This window comes from Brassica napus, chromosome A6 (assembly GCF_020379485.1).
Source record: "Brassica napus cultivar Da-Ae chromosome A6, Da-Ae, whole genome shotgun sequence".
NCBI lineage: Eukaryota > Viridiplantae > Streptophyta > Magnoliopsida > Brassicales > Brassicaceae > Brassica > Brassica napus.
The window spans coordinates 28,654,617-28,672,162 of NC_063439.1; the positions used below are offsets into that span (position 1 = coordinate 28,654,617).

The 17,546-nt window shown below is 37.7% G+C and overlaps 5 protein-coding genes and 3 non-coding genes across 8 annotated transcripts; 1 reads left to right on the plus strand and 7 right to left on the minus strand.

Moving 5' to 3' along the window:
* Window positions 1-368: 368 nt before the first annotated feature.
* Window positions 369-494, minus strand: LOC125576028. The gene has a single exon (XR_007314563.1). It is a non-coding gene; the product is annotated as a small nucleolar RNA SNORD14 (small nucleolar RNA).
* Window positions 495-678: 184 nt separating this feature from the next.
* On the minus strand, window positions 679-805 carry LOC125576027. Its single transcript, XR_007314562.1, has one exon. It is a non-coding gene; the product is annotated as a small nucleolar RNA SNORD14 (small nucleolar RNA).
* A 391-nt stretch (window positions 806-1,196) lies between these two features.
* Window positions 1,197-1,268, minus strand: TRNAH-GUG. The gene has a single exon. It is a non-coding gene; the product is annotated as a tRNA-His (tRNA).
* A 4,536-nt stretch (window positions 1,269-5,804) lies between these two features.
* On the minus strand, window positions 5,805-7,597 carry LOC106349511 (probable cinnamyl alcohol dehydrogenase 9). The gene is made up of 5 exons (XM_013789496.3): window positions 7,341-7,597; window positions 7,137-7,250; window positions 6,546-7,059; window positions 6,313-6,466; window positions 5,805-6,229 (listed from the first exon to the last, which is right to left on the minus strand). The coding sequence occupies exons 1-5, from the start codon at window positions 7,511-7,513 to the stop codon at window positions 6,027-6,029; spliced, it is 1,158 nt and encodes a 385-aa protein (XP_013644950.2). The 5' UTR covers window positions 7,514-7,597; the 3' UTR covers window positions 5,805-6,026.
* Window positions 7,598-8,273: 676 nt separating this feature from the next.
* Window positions 8,274-8,949, minus strand: LOC106352475 (the record flags this gene model as incomplete). Its single annotated transcript, XM_013792098.3, has 2 exons — window positions 8,274-8,712; window positions 8,800-8,949. Coding segments are annotated over 2 exons (378 nt in total), but the record flags the coding sequence as incomplete, so codon positions are not given.
* Window positions 8,950-9,547: 598 nt separating this feature from the next.
* LOC106352474 (protein NONRESPONDING TO OXYLIPINS 2, mitochondrial) lies at window positions 9,548-10,756 on the minus strand. The gene is made up of 3 exons (XM_013792097.3): window positions 10,402-10,756; window positions 10,198-10,316; window positions 9,548-9,795 (listed from the first exon to the last, which is right to left on the minus strand). The coding sequence occupies exons 1-3, from the start codon at window positions 10,554-10,556 to the stop codon at window positions 9,776-9,778; spliced, it is 294 nt and encodes a 97-aa protein (XP_013647551.1). The 5' UTR covers window positions 10,557-10,756; the 3' UTR covers window positions 9,548-9,775.
* A 12-nt stretch (window positions 10,757-10,768) lies between these two features.
* LOC106349510 (probable LRR receptor-like serine/threonine-protein kinase At2g16250) lies at window positions 10,769-14,319 on the minus strand. Its single transcript, XM_013789495.3, has 4 exons — window positions 11,859-14,319; window positions 11,651-11,782; window positions 11,542-11,564; window positions 10,769-11,467 (listed from the first exon to the last, which is right to left on the minus strand). Exons 1-4 carry the CDS (start codon window positions 13,766-13,768, stop codon window positions 10,905-10,907), a joined length of 2,628 nt encoding a protein of 875 aa, XP_013644949.2. The 5' UTR covers window positions 13,769-14,319; the 3' UTR covers window positions 10,769-10,904.
* A 1,496-nt stretch (window positions 14,320-15,815) lies between these two features.
* On the plus strand, window positions 15,816-17,374 carry LOC106352473 (F-box/kelch-repeat protein At4g39240-like). The gene has a single exon (XM_013792096.3). The coding sequence runs from the start codon at window positions 16,086-16,088 to the stop codon at window positions 17,214-17,216; it is 1,131 nt and encodes a 376-aa protein (XP_013647550.2). The 5' UTR covers window positions 15,816-16,085; the 3' UTR covers window positions 17,217-17,374.
* The last annotated feature ends 172 nt before the right edge of the window (window positions 17,375-17,546 follow it).

Consider the following 17,546-nt stretch of genomic DNA (forward strand, 5'->3'; position numbering starts at 1 on the left):
CAGGTATATAAACCATCTGATACTTTCTAGTGTTGTGTATCTGAGTTTATAGTTTTTTTGTTCATATGTCAATGGAAAAAAGATATAATTAATGGGCCTAACGATAAACAAACAGGTCGAAAATTTTCGACGCCAAAATTCACTCGAAAATAATAATAATTGCTGAAAATGAAGTAATATGTTTTAACTATCACAATATATGCAAGAACATGATTTTACAAGATTAAAACTTGGCCACATTTTACAAATAATTAAAATAACAATGAAAGAAGTTTGTCCAACCGCCACCATTGAAAGGAAGCACACACTCCCAATTCCCAAACATTTGCAAAACACAAACATAGAAAAAAACAAGGAAGATAATATAAGATCTCAGACATCCAAGGAAGGAAGGGAGCTGCATTAGCTCTCAAGCCCGGCGAAAGGCGAAAGCTTTAGGCGGCCACTGCGAATGTTTTTTGAGAAACAAGCCTTAACGTCTATCATCATCGACCCAAAGTTAACCAATTGAGACAGCTGACAAAGCCATACAGATGAATTAACATGTGTTAAACTTTGTTCAATCCTATTAGCACTAGCAACATAAAATTCAGCTAAAACAGACATTAAGCACTCAAAATCTAAAGAACCATATATAAAACAAACAAACTTATTACGACTCAAAGCTAATAAATATAAAGTTTCAGACATCCAAGGAAGGATAGAAGCAGCATTAACTCTCAAGCCTGGCGAAAGGCGAAAGCTCTTAGGCGGCCACTGCGAATGTTTTTTGAGAAACAAGCCTTTTGAATTATCATCATTAACATCCCTAGCTAAGACGAATCATAAGATAACACAGCAGAGTACAAGAACTGTAGAGAACTGATGAGAAGAAACTAAGTTTGTTTTAGGTATTGGAAACAATGGGGGAAGATGAGAGGTATTTATATAAGAAGAGAGGAAGCGTCCGATTATTATTATTAGGGCTTTCTTCTTACTCACACGATCAACGGCAGAGATCTACTGATTTTTAAAAAAATTGATGGGTGCACCAAGTGTAGAAAGTAGTAAGTAAAAATGGGCATTGTGCCCCAAGTTTAGCTTAAGTACATTGCAATGTATAGTGGGCTTTCACTAAAAAACCTGTTAAAAGGGTGGTTTATTAAAAAACTTAAGTACATACATAGTAGATGTTAGCGTATTCAAAAAGATAAAAGTGTGGCTGCTGGGATTCGAGCCCAGGTCTCCACGGCCACAACGTGGAATTCTCACCACTAAACTACAGCCACTTTTGTTGTTAGGCTTGTTCAAAGACAAATCACTTTTGATACAAAGAAACCTTTTATATCCACTATCCATCCTCTGTTACTCATCTGTTCTTCACTAAAGCCTAACGCTTCACTAATTCTGTGCTTAATTACTCTTAATCACCATTAATCATTTACTCTAGATCAGCCCCCACTAGTAAACCTTTAAATTATAACCGAACTAACGAATCGGATATTTAATTTCGGTTCAGTTATTTACTTCCGGTTTAGTCAAGTGTTTTTTTCAGATTTGATTTCAATTTTGACCAACAGCAACATAACCATGAGATTATTGGGTTAACTTAATTTAAGCTCCCATCTTCTTCTTCTTCCTTCTCCGATTAACTTAAGCCTTTTTTTCCTTGGAACTTTTTAAGCTGAACATGTAAGCTTTTTCCCTTCAACATGTATCAATCATCAACATATTCTTGTTTTCTTATAATGCTAATAAAATTGATACTTGGAGTTCCCCGTTCAGTTTTTTTAAACTTCTGATGATTCTGTTTCACTTGCAAGCTTTTCAGTCTGAAATATTAACCTCCGATTTCGGGAAATATATAAACTTAGCTATTACAAATTGTTATGAAAACTTTATCTAACCCCCCTAAGTACGTAAATGCATTTTTGAACTCTCTCATTGTTTAAGGAATCTCGCTATGCAGTAAATGTGAACTCCCCAGCTCCACTTTGGCTTACTTTTGAGTTTATTGATACTTCTGATCACCTCCTCGAAACTTGGTGCTCGTAAACCTCTCTCCCTGATCGAGATGGCTCCGTTATTTGGCTTGCCATTCCCTCGTCAAATATACAATAAGAAAAAGCATATTAAACATATTGTTAGAAAACTTTAATTAAATCAAAATACTTTGCATACTCAAAGAAAACTTTGAAAATTTAAGCGTTAAATTTATAATACTAAAAAATATATTAAACATAAGTGCACTCCAGACCATAAAAAAATTCTATGGACAGGATGTAAAAGTTTGGTTTGCTTCTACGTATTGCAATTTACCTTTAAACTTTCTTCCAGAATGAAAGTTAGTGTAAGTGTTAAATTTACAATACAAAAAACATGTTAAACATATCAACCACTAACCGACCATAGAAATTCTATGGACCCGATGATATAGTTTGGTTTGTTTTCAACATATTGAAATTTATCACATAAACCTTTTCCCAAACTGAAAGTTAGTGTAAGTGTTAAATTTACAATACGAATAACATATTAAACATATATACACCTCTAACGGACCATAGAAAATTTTATGGACATGACTGTACAAAAAATATCTATATATATAGTATCAAAATTCAAAAATAAAAAGTGAAAGAAAAACAGTTTTCTTAGTAAACATATTGTTAGAAAACTTTAATTAAATCGAAATACTTTGCATACTCAAAGAAAACTTTGAAAATTTAAGCGTTAAATTTATAATACTAAAAAATATATTAAACATATATGCACTTTTTCAGACCATAAAAAATTCTATGGACAGGATGTAAAAGTTTGGTTTGCTTCTACATATTACAATTTATCCTTAAACTTTCTTCCAGAATGAAAATTAGTGTAAGTGTTAAATTTACAATACAAAAAAACATGTTAAACATATCAACCACTAACCGACCATAGAAATTCTATGGACCCGGTGATATAGTTTGGTTTGTTTTCAACATATTGAAATTTATCACCTAAACCTTTTCCCAAACTGAAAGTTAGTGTATGTGTTAAATTTACAATACGAATAACATATTAAACATATATACACCTCTAACAGCCCGTAGAAATTTTTATGAACATGACTGTACAAAATATATCTATATATATAGTATCAAAATTTAAACTCAAAAATAAAAAATGAAAGAAAAACTGTTTTCTTAGTAAAAGAAAACCGACCTGATCTGACGTCGATCTTTGACACGGAACATGCTTTCCTCATATCAAATCTTGTGGATAAGGCTCGGAGATGAATGGAAGGGATCCTCTCAATAAAACATTCCACAGAGCTTTGCTCGAGAAGGTGCTCATAAACCTCTCCATGATCGAGATGACTTTGTCATTTGGCTTGCCTTTCCCTCGTCCCCGCTCGGTTAATAACCTCTGGCACAGCCAGAAAATCCATCACAAGAATACAGTAAGTACCATGAAGCAAATGATGCAACAGATAGGTTCTCCGTAACAAAATATATTTTTTTCAAAAAACAAAGCTTTGCTCGAGAACAAACAACAAATGTTATAAAGAAATTAAAGAGGAGAAATATTGATGTGCATGTTGAGTGAAGCAAGAGTGAGTATTTATAGAAGGAAAAAGGAAATTTATGTCCGTTGTATATTTTTTTTTGGAATTAATGCTACAAAAGGAAAAAGGAAATTTATCACAAAAGTAATAAGTTTTCTTACCGTGTAACGGTCGTATTTTTCGGGACTCGGTAATAATCTATCATGCATGTCACTTGTGAGTGACAACTTTTTTTTTGAGTGACAACTTGTATTTCCGAAGAAAAATTAATAACAACGGTAAAAAATTACCTAACCATTTCAACAGTCATATTTTATTTTATTTTAAATGTATGAATTGATTCATTGTTCTCGATGCTCTAGTGAACTTTTTGAACGAATGTACATTGTTCTTGATGCTCTGAGAAATGTCAAAAAAATGTTTATGTTCCATTTTTACTGGAAATCCAGATGGTGTTTAATGCTTGAAGTTTAGAAACAAAAACAGTTGAAGAGGATTGTAGAAAAGAAATTAAATTGTGAAAACTATGCTCTATGATTCTAGTAACTAATGTTTTTCATTGATTCAATTATTGTACAAGAGCTTCTAATGTAATGATTTTTCGGTATAGAATACTGAGAAAAATGTTGATAAACCTTTTAAAAGTGAAAGCAAGGTATTCTAATATTTTAACTTAAACATTATTATTATTTATATATAAGAAAATCTGGATTTAAAAAAAAATAATAATAATATAAGATAATTTTAACTTCAAAAATAGAATCATCATAGATCTTTATAAAACAGTTGAGTGTAATGTAAAAAATATAACTACGAACGTGAAATATAATCAGTGTTAAAAAAATTGTAATTAATCCGAACATTTATTTTCAAAGTGGTATTTACAAAACAGGAATTGGGTTGAAGACATAACCGGTCTGTCTCTAGCATTTGGCTCTGAGAGAGAGAGGGTAAGCTTAACAATGTCTAAAACGAAGTACATCGTCAATTCAGGTATACACCCTTTCCCTTCTTCTATCGCTCTTCTTACGCTTCTATGGAATTGATTGTGGATTCTTTTGGGCATGTGAAAGTGGATGAGAGGAGTGTTGGGCAGTCAAAAGCTAAGTCTACTTGTGCGTTTCTCCAAGAGCTTAATGATTTTGTTAAAGCCAAGTTTATTGAGGAGAGTAGTCCAGATACTTAACTGTCAATGGTGGTGAAACCAAACTCGGTGTAAGTTGTTGCGAAGCCGTTGACGTCATTACCACCAATTGTTGGCCTGCGATGCTCACTTCTCTCGGCTTTTCATCTGAAGAAGCTACCGTCCTCCGTGGCTTTTGCCAGGATCCAAACTCCGACCACTCTTCCCCAGCTGCTTCTCCCAATAAAGCTTGATTGTGATATATTTTTTTTTTTTTTTTGAAAGAATGTTAAATTAATTCAAACAAAAAGCTGTTTTACACTTTGTGTTACATTGGGATAGAAATTTTTTTTAAACTCAAACCTATCTATAACCTATCTCGTTGCAAACCATAGAACTAAACCTCCCGTGTGCGTTCGGGCGCGGATGGAAGACAGCCTATTACGAACGTTTTTGTCCACCAGCTGAATGAGCTGACTCGGGGATAGTGGACTTTCTCCATGCCGACGTTGATTACGTTCCCTCCATATGGCATACAAAGTTGCTTGGAACACATATCTCACTATGTAAAGCTCTGTTTTGTCTCTGTTTTGATCAATCACCAGCTGTATAATCTGGTCCCACTGGTTGGTATAGCGTGTAGCTAGCAGTTTCTGGGTTAATCCTTTCCAAACCTCCTCTGAAAACTTGCAGACAAAGAAAAGATGATCTCTTGACTCTATCGGGTCATTGCAGAACACACAAGAGCTGGGATGTTGAGTGCTCCATTGCTTAATTCGATCACCGGTTGCAAGTCTGTTGAGGATTGCAAGCCAAGCAATGAATGAATATTTTGGAGTATTGAAAGCAAACCAGATCCCAGGACTCCAATTCACTTTCGGTCGAGGCACTCGTGTCAGTTTCCATGTTTCCTTGGAGCTGAAAGTTAATTTATATTTGTCCCCTCTCCTCCACAGTTTAATATCATCCCGATCTACCAGTCCTCTCTCCTTCATACGCTGAATGTGATCCTCGATCTCATTAAAAATTTCTATCCGATGTCGTCTTCTTCGGTGCGTTTTGATGAATTTGATATATTAATACAAGCATATGGCTAGCTATAAAGAATTTTTTTTAATGAATTTGTGTTTTGTTTTAGTTCCTTTTTATCTATTACCATTGATGAAATTTTTCTCTAATCAGAAAGACTTATTATATCTCAATATCGAAAACATGAAAAGAAAAACAGAGTAAAGTTCTCTGATAATTTAGGTGACTTGTTCCACAAGAAACCAGTTCACTAACAAGAAAGTAGAAAACGGAGATAACGCGAGAGAAACAAACACAGAAAAAGCACAAAGATACAAACTCCTCCAGAGCCAACTCTTAGGTTCGGCTAAGTCATGGAGGGCTCAAGGAGTTAGCCACGTCGATCACGAACCTGTACCTAACATCAGACTTAGCAAGCCTCTCCATCGCAGTGTTAATCTCATCCATCTTGATCAGCTCAATATCTGCCGTTATGTTATGCTTAGCGCAGAACTCAAGCATCTCTTGTGTCTCCTTCATCCCTCCAATGTCACTTCCTCCCACCATTTTTCTTCCTGTTAACAATAATTGAGTCAGGGGTTAACTTGTGTAACAAGAAACAAGAGTTTGTAGAGAAAGTTACTAGGGTTTTCTTTACCGAGAACAAGAGGGAAGATTGGTAGCTCAAGAGGCTTCTCAGGTAAGCCTAACGTGACAAGCTTTCCATTGACTTTGAGTAAACCAAGCAATGGAAACAGAGCATGTACTGCTGATACCGTATCGATAATATAGTCCATAGTTCCAATTGCAGCCTAAAATTTCCACACAAACAAAACATAAGTTAAACCGGTTAGGACCAAGAACCATAGGTTAAAGACAACTCTTTGTTACCTTCATCTTCTGAGGATCAGATGAGACAAGAAACGAATCAGCACCAAGTCGATTAATAGCTTCGTCTTCTTTACTAGGAGAAGAACTAATCACAGTAACTTTCAAACCAAAGGCTTTACCAATCTTGACAGCAACATGACCAAGCCCACCAAGTCCAGCCACGCCCAAATGCTTCCCTGGCTCGGTCATACCATAGTACTTCATTGGACTATACACAGTGATACCAGCACACAGCAAGGGGGCACCCGAATCGCTAGGCAATCCCTCGGGAAACTGTAAGACAAAACGTTGATCGACCACAATGGACTCCGAATATCCACCGTAGGTCTTGGTTCCATCGGATCCTATGGAGTTGTAGGTGAAAGACATTTGGGGACAGTAGTTTTCAAGATCTTGGTTACAAGATTCGCAAGACTGGCAAGAACCAGTGATCACTCCTACTCCAACACGGTCTCCTTCTCTGAATTTAGTCACGTTTTTGCCAACTTTTGTAGCTATTCCAACTATTTCATGCCTAATTCATATATAAAAAGGTTATGCCATGTAAATCATTTTTTTAATTAGAAGATATTTGTATAATTTGTTGATTACCCGGGAACTACAGGATAATAGGAGAAACCCCAGTCGTTTTTGATGGTATGTAAATCAGTGTGGCACACTCCACAGTACAAGATTTTCACTGTCACATCATTGTCACCATTGTCTCTGCAAAGTAAGCACCAAACTCTATTATAAACATACCTTTTGTGATTGAGACAAAAAATAAAAACTATGCAAGAGACTGATTATGAGAACCTTCTGGAGAAATGGAAAGGAGAGAGTACACCAGATTTGTCTTTGGCAGCCCAACCAAAGGCTTTGTTCGGATGCTCTGTCTCTGGAGATTTCGCCATTTGTTTCTCTTTTGTCTGAGTGAGTGAGGGAGAGATTGGTTTATGTTGTGTGGTTATCTCAAGGGAGTGGTGCATATATGGGCACTCACATAGGAGAGGAGAGGAAAGTAGCTCCAGCTATTAATAACTCTTTTATTGCTTTCATCAGTATTTTAAGAAACTATTTATTTGTTTCCTCTATTTTTTTTTTTAAACACACTGTTTAAAATTAGGACAGTTATTTATATTAATTTCATTGTATGTAATAATAATATGCCATTTTTGGATAAATCCCAAGTAAAAAAATCATTATTATCAAAGAAAAATTAGAACATGGTTTAGTTATACAAGGATTTCCGTTTGATTAGTAAAGACGTTACTGTGCAAATCTATTTTTTTCACTAAAACATTATTTTCTAAATAGTACTAGTATGCTTTCCTGGTAGTATCATTTATGTCGTTCATGAACCGGTGGTGGTTAGAAGTGGCCGCGTTTATAACTTACAACAAACTATGGATACGTGTATAAATGGTATTGGCTGTTGTCGTCATGTATAAATAGATAGGTTGAAGGCTCGAAGAGTTTGGTGGCCTCTTTAAAGGGTCAAGTAGTTGTCTCCCAATTAAATGCATGGGAATTCGGATCCGTCTTCGTGTCCGGTTCTTTACCCGCACGTTCAATCTATAATAAGCCCATTCCAGTAAACTCTTCCATATTTGAAAACACTTTGATACTATGGCTCATCGATGCATGCGTTTTTATGTAAAGGGCCCATCGTCGCATGCAGTTTTCAGACGCAAACGCAGAAACTAGCGCTTCAAATGAAATAGTGATCAGTTTCAGTGTGTTAGGGAATAGGGCGCGCAACTGTCAACTCATATGATAAATCCAGCGTTCGCGTTTTAGTCTACAAAAAGTCCAAAACAAAAATGTTTACCATCAAGCATGAACTAGCGTTTGCATTTTGGAATCGTGAACAAACATAAACAAAACCAAAAAAATCTTGAACAAGCGTATTGCGATCAAGAACGCAACCGCAGAATAAAGTTTTTAGCTTCTTTCATAATTAAGCTGCTGCTTCTCTTCTGACTTCCTCTGGCTTAGCATCTGTTTCTGTTTCCATAACAGTCAGATCGTCGATCACTTTCTGGACACGAACGGCATCTTCTTTCCTAATCTTCTGATCATCAGCCGGAGATTTTGCCTCAGTCAAAGCTGTTTTCAGATCTTCAGTTACTGGCAGCTTCTCTGGTGCTGTCTTCTCGTCATCTTTTGTAGTCTTATCTACCTTGTCCTATTAACCAAGCTCACATAATATAATTAAGAATATAACATCCTATTAACCAAAAATGTTTGTGTTTATAAATTGTAGTGACTTTACTTGAAGGAACAAATTGATAAGAGATTTCGCAGCGTCGATCTTCTGATCTTCAGGTGAAGTCTTAAGCTCCTCTGGCGCCGGAGCTCCGGTTTCGGACAAAACTTTTGGCTTTAGTCCACAATTCCCCGTATCGCTATCCTTTAGTTCTCTTTATTATATCTCGTTCGAGTTATTACATTAAGAACATGAGCTATTATATAGACATTCACACTCGGATGTGTATATAGTTTGTCTGGTGAGTTTGGGGCTATCGTATATTTTTGGTATATTATTTGAAATTTTCTAGTATACCAATACTGTAGTTACATAGTTGGTGGACCAGAATGAAAAAGACATGGTTATGTTTGTAGTTATGCTTCTTACATCATTATCACTAACAAACGGGTATAAGAGTAGAATGCAAGAAAGTTTGGGTTCACAATTATTGGTTGGTAGGGTCTTAAGTTTGTTTATGTTCGTTAGAATGCAATAACGAAGTCTAATTTATAATGCTTACAAGATGATGATTAGTGGTCCTTAACCGGCCCCATAATTTGTAATATCAAGTAGTAGTCTAAAGTAGAACAATAACAAGTATCAAACCATGAACACTTCATGATCAAGACCAGTGCTAATAATGGTGTCACCGAGGAGCTCCCATCTCTAAGAGACGATTAGAAATAAGAAGAGACGATTAGAAAAAAAGGAGCTTACGCATTGTTATTTGCACGAACAATCAAGATGAACACTGAACTTGACACAGGAAGAGAAGAGAGGAAAAACTGAGTTGCAAGGCAGATAAAGCCCCCAAAATGTGTGGATAGAAACAGCAACCGAAAGATAACAAGAACTTTGAAGCAACATTTCTTCTGAACTGAACTATAACAATACATCAACGAAAGAGTTCAAACTCGACAAAAGTAGTATCATTGTTCGTTCATTGTCTGAAAGCAAGTCCTAATAATTTTCGCCTTATGTAGAATCCAGCAGACCGGGGTCACAAAGGCGTGGCAAATCCTATCGCATTGAGCAGAGGAACACCAGTCAGAAAAGCAAAGCTTTAGAACATAACACAATCACGTACAGAATCTAAGACCAACCATATATCTCAACAAAAACATGATTATGTAAGAGATAATTAACACTTTATTCCTTGTCAAAGTTTTTCATCTTTATGATGCTTTTCCTTATTGAAACCATATAATCGGAAATCATACATTAAGAGCCTTAATCCCATTTCATACAAAAGATTGCCATCTGAGAGTCTCAACCCTAATACATGAGCGAGATTCTAGCTTACTGATCAATAAATCTCCACGTTCACTTTTAACTTCAAAACCAACCAGTGATAAAGAACTAGCACAAAGGCAACAAAATGTTCATAAACAACAATACAAGCAAAAAGGGATGAAAAATTACCCTCGGAAAGCATGCTCCAACAAGAGGAATCAGCAGCGATGCTTGACCGGAGCCGAGCTGAAGCAACCGCACTGTGAAGCGGAATCATCGTCTCAACGCTTCCCAAAGCCGACAGAACCCTTCACAATTTGCAATTGACAAAAGTTCCTTACTAAACACAATCTCACAAAACATGGTTCGGTATTCTCTAAATCGACTGCTCACCTTGAAGCGCGAGGGATGGATTGGGAGACTGAACCAAAAGGAGCTGAAGTCGTCGTTGTCGGTTTAAGATTGAGATACTTTTGAGTTACGATCCTGGATCTAGATACTAAATTTCTAGAACCACTCATCAGCGCTGACCTGCAAAGCGATGCCATCTCAGGGACGAAAGAATCTCAAGGAGTGACGATGAGAATGGACGACGACAGTGTGAACACATAACACTAAACCCTACGGCCCAAAGTAGCCCAATAGGCCTCACAATTACTGGCCCACAAGACTTTATTTTTATGGTTATTGCCCCCCAAAGGTATTACAATTTACATATTTCCCCCAACACAAAACAAATTGACACAATTTCCCCCAAAGATTATCACCAAATCAAAACTGGTCGTGTTTGATTTATAAATTTCTGGGAATTTTATGAACAAAGATAAACAAATCATAACCACAAAGGAAAAATAAAATAAAATGTGAAAAAATATAGTGTGAGTTCGTTTTTTTAGCTATACATCTTTCATACTTCGTCGACTCGAGGCGCCACGGCTACTTCCCCTCGTCGACGATCCCGTCATTCCTTGAGATCTCGCTAAACCCTCTGCCTGAGACAGAAGGCTACTCGTCCCCGCCGCCACAGGATCAGAAATGCTCTGCCTCCAGCTTCCGAACACTCTCCCGCTGCTCGACGACCCTCGCGAGGATCCTATCGTGCGGAACCTCTCCGACTCGCTGCTGTCCTCCCTCACCACTCTCAGCGGATTCTCCAGCGCTTGCACCACGTGTCTCATAAGCGGCCGCCTCGTCGGTTTGGGGTTGAGGCAGGATCTCGCGACGATCGCCATCGCCCAGACTTCTTCCAGGAGGTCTTCGTCGACGAGGAGGGATTGGTCTAGAATGTTTATGATCGGTTCTTTGTCCTGTGATGAGATGTGGGGGATTATCTCCGTTAGGATTTTTTTGAATTGAGGCTCTTCGCATGAGCTGATTCCGATTTTGCCTGTGATTAGCTCGAGGAGTATCTTCCCGAAGCAGTAGACATCGTATGCGCATGTTGCTGTTGCTGGAGAGTCTGTGGAGAGAGAGAGATAGATTGTTAGAATATTGAGAATCTAAATTGTTAACATTTGAAGATGATGGACTCACCAGGAACACTTTCTTGAGAAGACCTGAAAGAAAGTGAACAAAGAAAGAAACTTCTTGTTAGTTGTTTAATCGTGTAATCTAGCTAAGGTGTTCAACTGGAGACACTTACTGGGATAATCTGCTGAGCAAGCGGGCGATTTTCTTTGGACGGCCGTTGTTTTCTTGATGGCAAGCTTTGCTGAAGCTTCCAAGCCTTACTTCAAACTTATCATCTAGGAGAATGCTGCTTGCTTGTATATCTCTTTAAACACACATTTACATTGGAGATATCAGCATCACTATGAACACATTGTGGTTGTTGGTTTTAAATGTAATACCTGTGGACAATAGATGGTGAACAGTCGTGATGCAGATAGGAAAGTCCCTCTGCTGCTCCCAATGCGATTTTCAATCTTGTGATCCAGTCTAGAGATTTCAATCCGTCGTCAACAAGTGAACTTGATTTGTAGAACAATGAGCTTGGTAAATCCCTGTTCATCATGTACTTATACACCAAGAGCTTGTGTGTTGGGCTCTCTAAGCATTTTCCTACAAATGGGACTACTCTCGGATGAGCAAACCGGCTGAAGAAATCCAACTCCGTTAGATACGCTTCGTTGCTCTTCATCAACTCCAAGTTGATTCTCTTCACAACGACCTGAACTCCTGTTTCTAGAACTCCCTTGAATAGATCACCTGATCTTCCTTTCTTGATCAGGTTCGCGTCTCTGAACTCCTTTGTGGCATTGACCAGCTGTTGATAGGTGAATGTCGTTCCAAGGCTCGCATAGTTTACAGAGACTCCTCCTCCTCTTTCCGAGGGAAGTGTTTCATCAGGAGGCAATGGGCCAACGCCGTTGTGTCTCCCTCTAGGACGTGTACTGGTTGATGATCTGCTTCTTCTACGGACACAGAAGTTCACTGTTATAGGTAACAATATGAGAATGAGCATAACCAAAATAGACCCTCCAACTGCAGCAATTATAACTTTAATCCTGTGGCTTAACCAGGGAGACTCAGGCTTCTTTTCCTGTACTGGTTGCTGTCCGAAATTGTCGAAACTTAATCCCTTACTGGAGTAAAACGAAGAGCAGTCTGACAATCCTCGCTGGCTCACTGGCCCCTGAAGACAATTGTTGCTCAAGGAAGCGTTGATGGGCACAAAGTCTGGAACTTTACCTTGGAAATAATTTCTTGTCAGATCAACAACTCGGAACCTCCTCAGTATAAGTGCGAGATTGCCGTAAAACATGTTATCGGATATGTTTAGCAGTGAGATAGTAGAACCAAAGCTGACAGTGGTATTAGGCAGCTCGTTGGAGAATTGATTTCCAGAAAGATCTAGAATCTTCAGGTCTGGTAACGACCATAAGCTAGAAGGTAAAACGTCGGTGAAACCACAGCCTCTGAAGTCAACGATCTGGAGTTTACTCATGAAACTAAACAGATCAGGAGGTAGGGATCCTGAAAGGCGGTTTCCAGCAACTACAACTGTCTGCAAGTTTCTGAGCTCTTTGAGTTCTGTTGGAACCGAACCAGACAGGTCGTTGAAGCTGAGATCAAGGTCAGCTAAAGCAGCAATATCTCCAAGTGATGGAGGTATGGAGGAGGATAGGGCGTTATGTGATAGATTCAGACGTTGGAGCTTTGAGAGTGCCCCAATACTAGCAGGGATCAAACCATCTACAGAGTTTGAGGAAAGATCAAGAAATGATAGGTTCAGAAGAGATGTAAGCGACAGAGGAATGTTCCCTTGGATTGAGTTGTTGGAAAGATCAAGAACAGTGAGGCGTGATAGCCCACTCAAATTTGCAGGGATGGTTCCTGTGATGGAACAGGAGCTAAGGTCCAACACCTGCAAAGTCAACAGGCTGGATCCCAATAAAACAGGGATTGGGCCTGGAAGTGAGAACCTTGAGGCGTTGAAGGAGGCTAAACGGGTGAGACTGACGAGCGAGTCAACTGAGAATTGAGGGTTTTGATTGCCAACCCTTGTTCTTCTGAACCCTGAAATGTTGATATGAGTTACTCTACCGTTCTGATCACATCTGACGCCGTTCCAGTTCAGACAAGGATCGCCTTTGACAGGCCAATCTCTGCCTCTGAGCCCCAGAGAAGACCTTAGTACCAAAAGCGCCGATTTCTCAACTGGGGAAGAAGAACTTGTCTGTTGCTCGAGCGTTGACTCTAACAACAAGAGGAGGAAGAAGAAGAAGAGCTGCAAGATTGTCTTCTTCTGATCCATCATGCTTTCTCTAAACTCTGATGAGGAAATCTAAAGACCCTTTAAAGCTTCAACTCCTAAGATTCAATTGGAGAGAGAATCTTTGCAATTTATTGAGAAACCATCACTCAAAATCAAATATAAAAGGAAACTTTCTTTTTTTGTGACGTTCTATGATTCTTACCAACAAAGATAAAAATAGGTTCTTCTCTCTGTACCCTCTGCGACTTTCTAGCAGTTAATGTTCTGTGCACTTACAGAATCAAAACCCATTGTTGGTTACCAATCATTTTCTTCTCTCTCTCTAACTCTTCCATCTTTTTTTCCTCTAGATTTAGAGAGAGAAAGATGTAAAGTCTTTAAAATAATACGAACCAAATTGAATAATATTTTAATATTGTAGTTTGTTACGGAACTGTTCTGGACAGAGAAAGCTTCATTACTGGTCAAGAACAGCGGCCATTCAGACAACAAAGAGTGTAAGAAGTGAAAAAAGTGAGAGATGGGATCTTTCGTTATAAACGCGCTGGCACGTCGTTCCCAAGATTTATGGTTAGATTTTGGATACGACATCGTCTTGATGAGTTTTGACTCTCAACGATCCCGCCAAGACAGCTTAACGAACTCTCAATATATATCATTTTTTAATATTTTAAAATATTATCCATTTTTATAGAAATGTTAAAATCAATGATAGAATTCCGAGTATCTAGAATAATAATTGATTTGATTCTATACATAATTTAATTACAGTTTTCTCGTATTAAATCGCTAAAGATAAGTAATCGTGGCTCTATTTATGAGAGAAATCAAGAAAAAAAAAGTCTACCTTCAAGTGACATTGTATTAGTCAGCATTTTCACCCACACCCACAAAAGTCAAACCCAAGATATACAGCAATTTGATTGACATTATTGTATGATTGAAGAAGATACACATTTGATAACTAACAAGTTAACATCAGTCAAACTTTGGTGCTATTTTTACATGTGACAATAATTCTAATCATAGATTCAAACTATCTGAAGTACAAATTGATATTCAATGTTTGCAAAACTGAATTAGATTGGAGATAACAATACTTTGTTATATATCGACTAGACTTATCTATTAATTTATTTTCTTATCTCAGTTGTACTTGTTTTCTTTGTATCGATGGACTTATGATCTTATAGCTTGTATATAAAGAGATTTTGAGGTCATGAATGAATAACATAGAATATTAGATGTAAATACCTTACTATATGTGTACACAATACATGTGTAAATATCACTTACCATACTTGTATATAAACTCCCTTGTACATTCATTAATTAATGAAAGATATGGTTTAAGTTTGTTACACTTTTAATATGGTATCAGAGAAGAAATGATTGTTTCCGCCATTTTCAACGTTTTCTTGACTTCGTGATCTTCGATTTCCTTTCATAAGTGTTTCGACAGATTCTCGATGGTTCTCTTTTTCTTTGGATCTTTTTTGTTCGTGATTTTTTGGATTTTATCTTGGTGGTGGTTTATATAACTGCAAAATTAACATAAATATGAATGTCAAATAAGTTAACCAATTATTCTAATCATAGATTCAAACTATCTGAAGTACAAATTGATATTCGATGTTTGCAAAACTGAATTAGATTGGAGCTATTACAATATACTTTGTTATATATCGATTGGACTTATCTATTAGTTTATTTCGTTATCTCAAATGTAATAGTTTTCTTTGTATCGACGGGCTTATGATCTTATAGCTTATATATAAAGAGATTTTGAAGTCATGAATGAATAACATAGAATATTAGATGTAGATAGCTTACTATATGTGTATATAATACATGTGTAAATATCACTTACCATACTTGTATATAAACTCCCTTGTACATTCATTCATTAATTAATGAAAGATATGGTTTAAGTTTGTTACACTTTTAATATGGTACTAGAGAAAAAATGATTGTTTCCGTCATTTTCAATCTCTTCTTGACTTCACGAACTTCAATTTTTTTTCATGAGTGTTCTCGTTGATTCTTTTTTTTTTTGGATCTCTTTTGTTCGTGATTTTTTTAGATTTCATCTTGGTGGTGGTTTATATAACTGCAAAATTAACATAAATATGAATGTCAAATAAGTTAACCAATACTACAATGATTTCACAAATATGTTATTTTGATTCATTCTATGCGAATTAAGAAAATTACAAAAGATATTAGTACCGTTAAAAAGACTCAAAATGTACCGTTTCGTACACGATATGGGCCTAAGCCCATTTAAACGATTAAATTATAAATAGTAGGCCCCATCTTCGCATTTCTTTCGTGCGGTTGACAATTCACAGCGACGGTTATGCATCTTTTAACTGTTACAAATTCCTCTGGCTCTAACGCCGAGAAGCCGCCACAGAAGAAGAAGAAAGTGCATGGTCCGAGGCCACTGTCGCTGTTACTACTTCCAGATGAGTTATCTCTGAACTGCTTAGCACGCGTGCCCCGATGCTACCACCCGTCGGTTTCAATGGTCTCCACAACCATGAGGCGTCTCATCGCTTCTCCAAAGATTTACGTTGAAAGGTCATTTCTCCGCCGCACGGAGAACGTCCTCTACGTCGCGATTCGATCTTGCGTTACAGAAACCCCTCGATGGTACACTCTCAATCTCAAACCTTTTGGACAACAAGAGTCTGGAGTAGTTAACCATAGTTTGGTTCCTGTCCCGTCGTTCCCTGCGGTTCCTCCCTGGGGAATGTCCATCGTCACCGTCGGTTCGGAGATTTACGTCATCGGTGGATGCGTCAACGACAAGATGGTCTCCACTGTGTTCGTCATCGACTGTCCATCTTACACACGTCGCTTCCTCCCTAGAATGAAGCAAGCACGCGCCTGCTCAGCAGCGGGAATCGTCGGCGGGAAGTTGTACGTGATCGGAGGGTGTAACCCTCGGTCGTCGAACTGGGTGGAGGCTTTTGATCTAAAGACTCAGACATGGGAGACAGTGACGGTTGTGCATAACTTGGAGGTGTATGAGAAAATGATCAGGAGTTTCGTGATGGATGGTAAGATTTGCATCATGGATCGAAAGAGTAGCTTTGCTTACGATCCGAAAGAAGGAAGGTTGGAGAGGGACCCGTTGTTGAACGGACAGTGGAGTGTGGGTTCTTGCGTTATTGATGACAAGTTGTACGCGTTTGGTCGGAGGAATACGATAATGGAGTTTGATCCAGTGGCGAGGTTTTGGAGTCAAGTGAGGGGTCTTGAAGATCTTCCTGATAAGACTGAAGGTTCTAAAATGGTGAATTATGGTGGCAAACTTGTTATTTTGGTTAACCTTCAACGGCGTTCGACGGAGATTTGGTATACGGAGATTGAGTTGGAAAGGAGGGAAGGAGGAGAGGTTTGGGGGACGGTCTTGTGGTCTAATCGTGTGCTGGCTTTTGAAGATTCATATGTTATTTTACGATCTCTAGCTGTGTCATTTTGAAAATGTGTAGGAGCAGCGTGGTCTTATATCAAGATGAAGATTTAAGGCTGTAAACTATTTTGGATGTTGAATTTTCTTGCCTTTGTTTCTTTGTTGTACTAATCTTTGGAAGTTGTTTTATTTATTTATGAATAAGCTATGTGACATTATCGACCAAAGTGCTTTTGAATTGTTTTAATTTTAACTTGGTCAAAATTCTACCTGGAGTGAGGCTTTGTCTTAGGGGATTTTGTAGATTGGAACAACTTCTTGATGAAAACAATTAATCATAATAATCATAACGGGTTCGACTGTTGATCATTCTGGAAATAAGAGAAACGAATAAGAAAT

What these genes read in the sequence shown, in the direction of transcription:
- LOC106349510 (XM_013789495.3), bottom strand. Translation starts at nt 13,768, where the DNA reads ATGATGGATCAGAAGAAGACAATCTTGCAGCTCTTCTTCTTCTTCCTC. An exon ending in TCACCATCTATTGTCCACAG is followed by an intron (nt 11,783 to 11,858) that starts GTATTACATTTA and finishes GTGTGTTTAAAG; the next exon opens with AGATATACAAGCAAGCAGCA. An exon ending in TTCTCAAGAAAGTGTTCCTG is followed by an intron (nt 11,468 to 11,541) that starts GTGAGTCCATCA and finishes CTCTCTCCACAG; the next exon opens with ACTCTCCAGCAACAGCAACA.
- LOC106352474 (XM_013792097.3), bottom strand. Translation starts at nt 10,556, where the DNA reads ATGGCATCGCTTTGCAGGTCAGCGCTGATGAGTGGTTCTAGAAATTTA. An exon ending in TCCATCCCTCGCGCTTCAAG is followed by an intron (nt 10,317 to 10,401) that starts GTGAGCAGTCGA and finishes CAAATTGTGAAG; the next exon opens with GGTTCTGTCGGCTTTGGGAA. An exon ending in TTGGAGCATGCTTTCCGAGG is followed by an intron (nt 9,796 to 10,197) that starts GTAATTTTTCAT and finishes TCAATGCGATAG; the next exon opens with GATTTGCCACGCCTTTGTGA.
- LOC106352473 (XM_013792096.3), top strand. Translation starts at nt 16,086, where the DNA reads ATGCATCTTTTAACTGTTACAAATTCCTCTGGCTCTAACGCCGAGAAG.
- LOC106349511 (XM_013789496.3), bottom strand. Translation starts at nt 7,513, where the DNA reads ATGCACCACTCCCTTGAGATAACCACACAACATAAACCAATCTCTCCC. An exon ending in TATTATCCTGTAGTTCCCGG is followed by an intron (nt 7,060 to 7,136) that starts GTAATCAACAAA and finishes TATATGAATTAG; the next exon opens with GCATGAAATAGTTGGAATAG. An exon ending in AATCTTCCCTCTTGTTCTCG is followed by an intron (nt 6,230 to 6,312) that starts GTAAAGAAAACC and finishes TATTGTTAACAG; the next exon opens with GAAGAAAAATGGTGGGAGGA.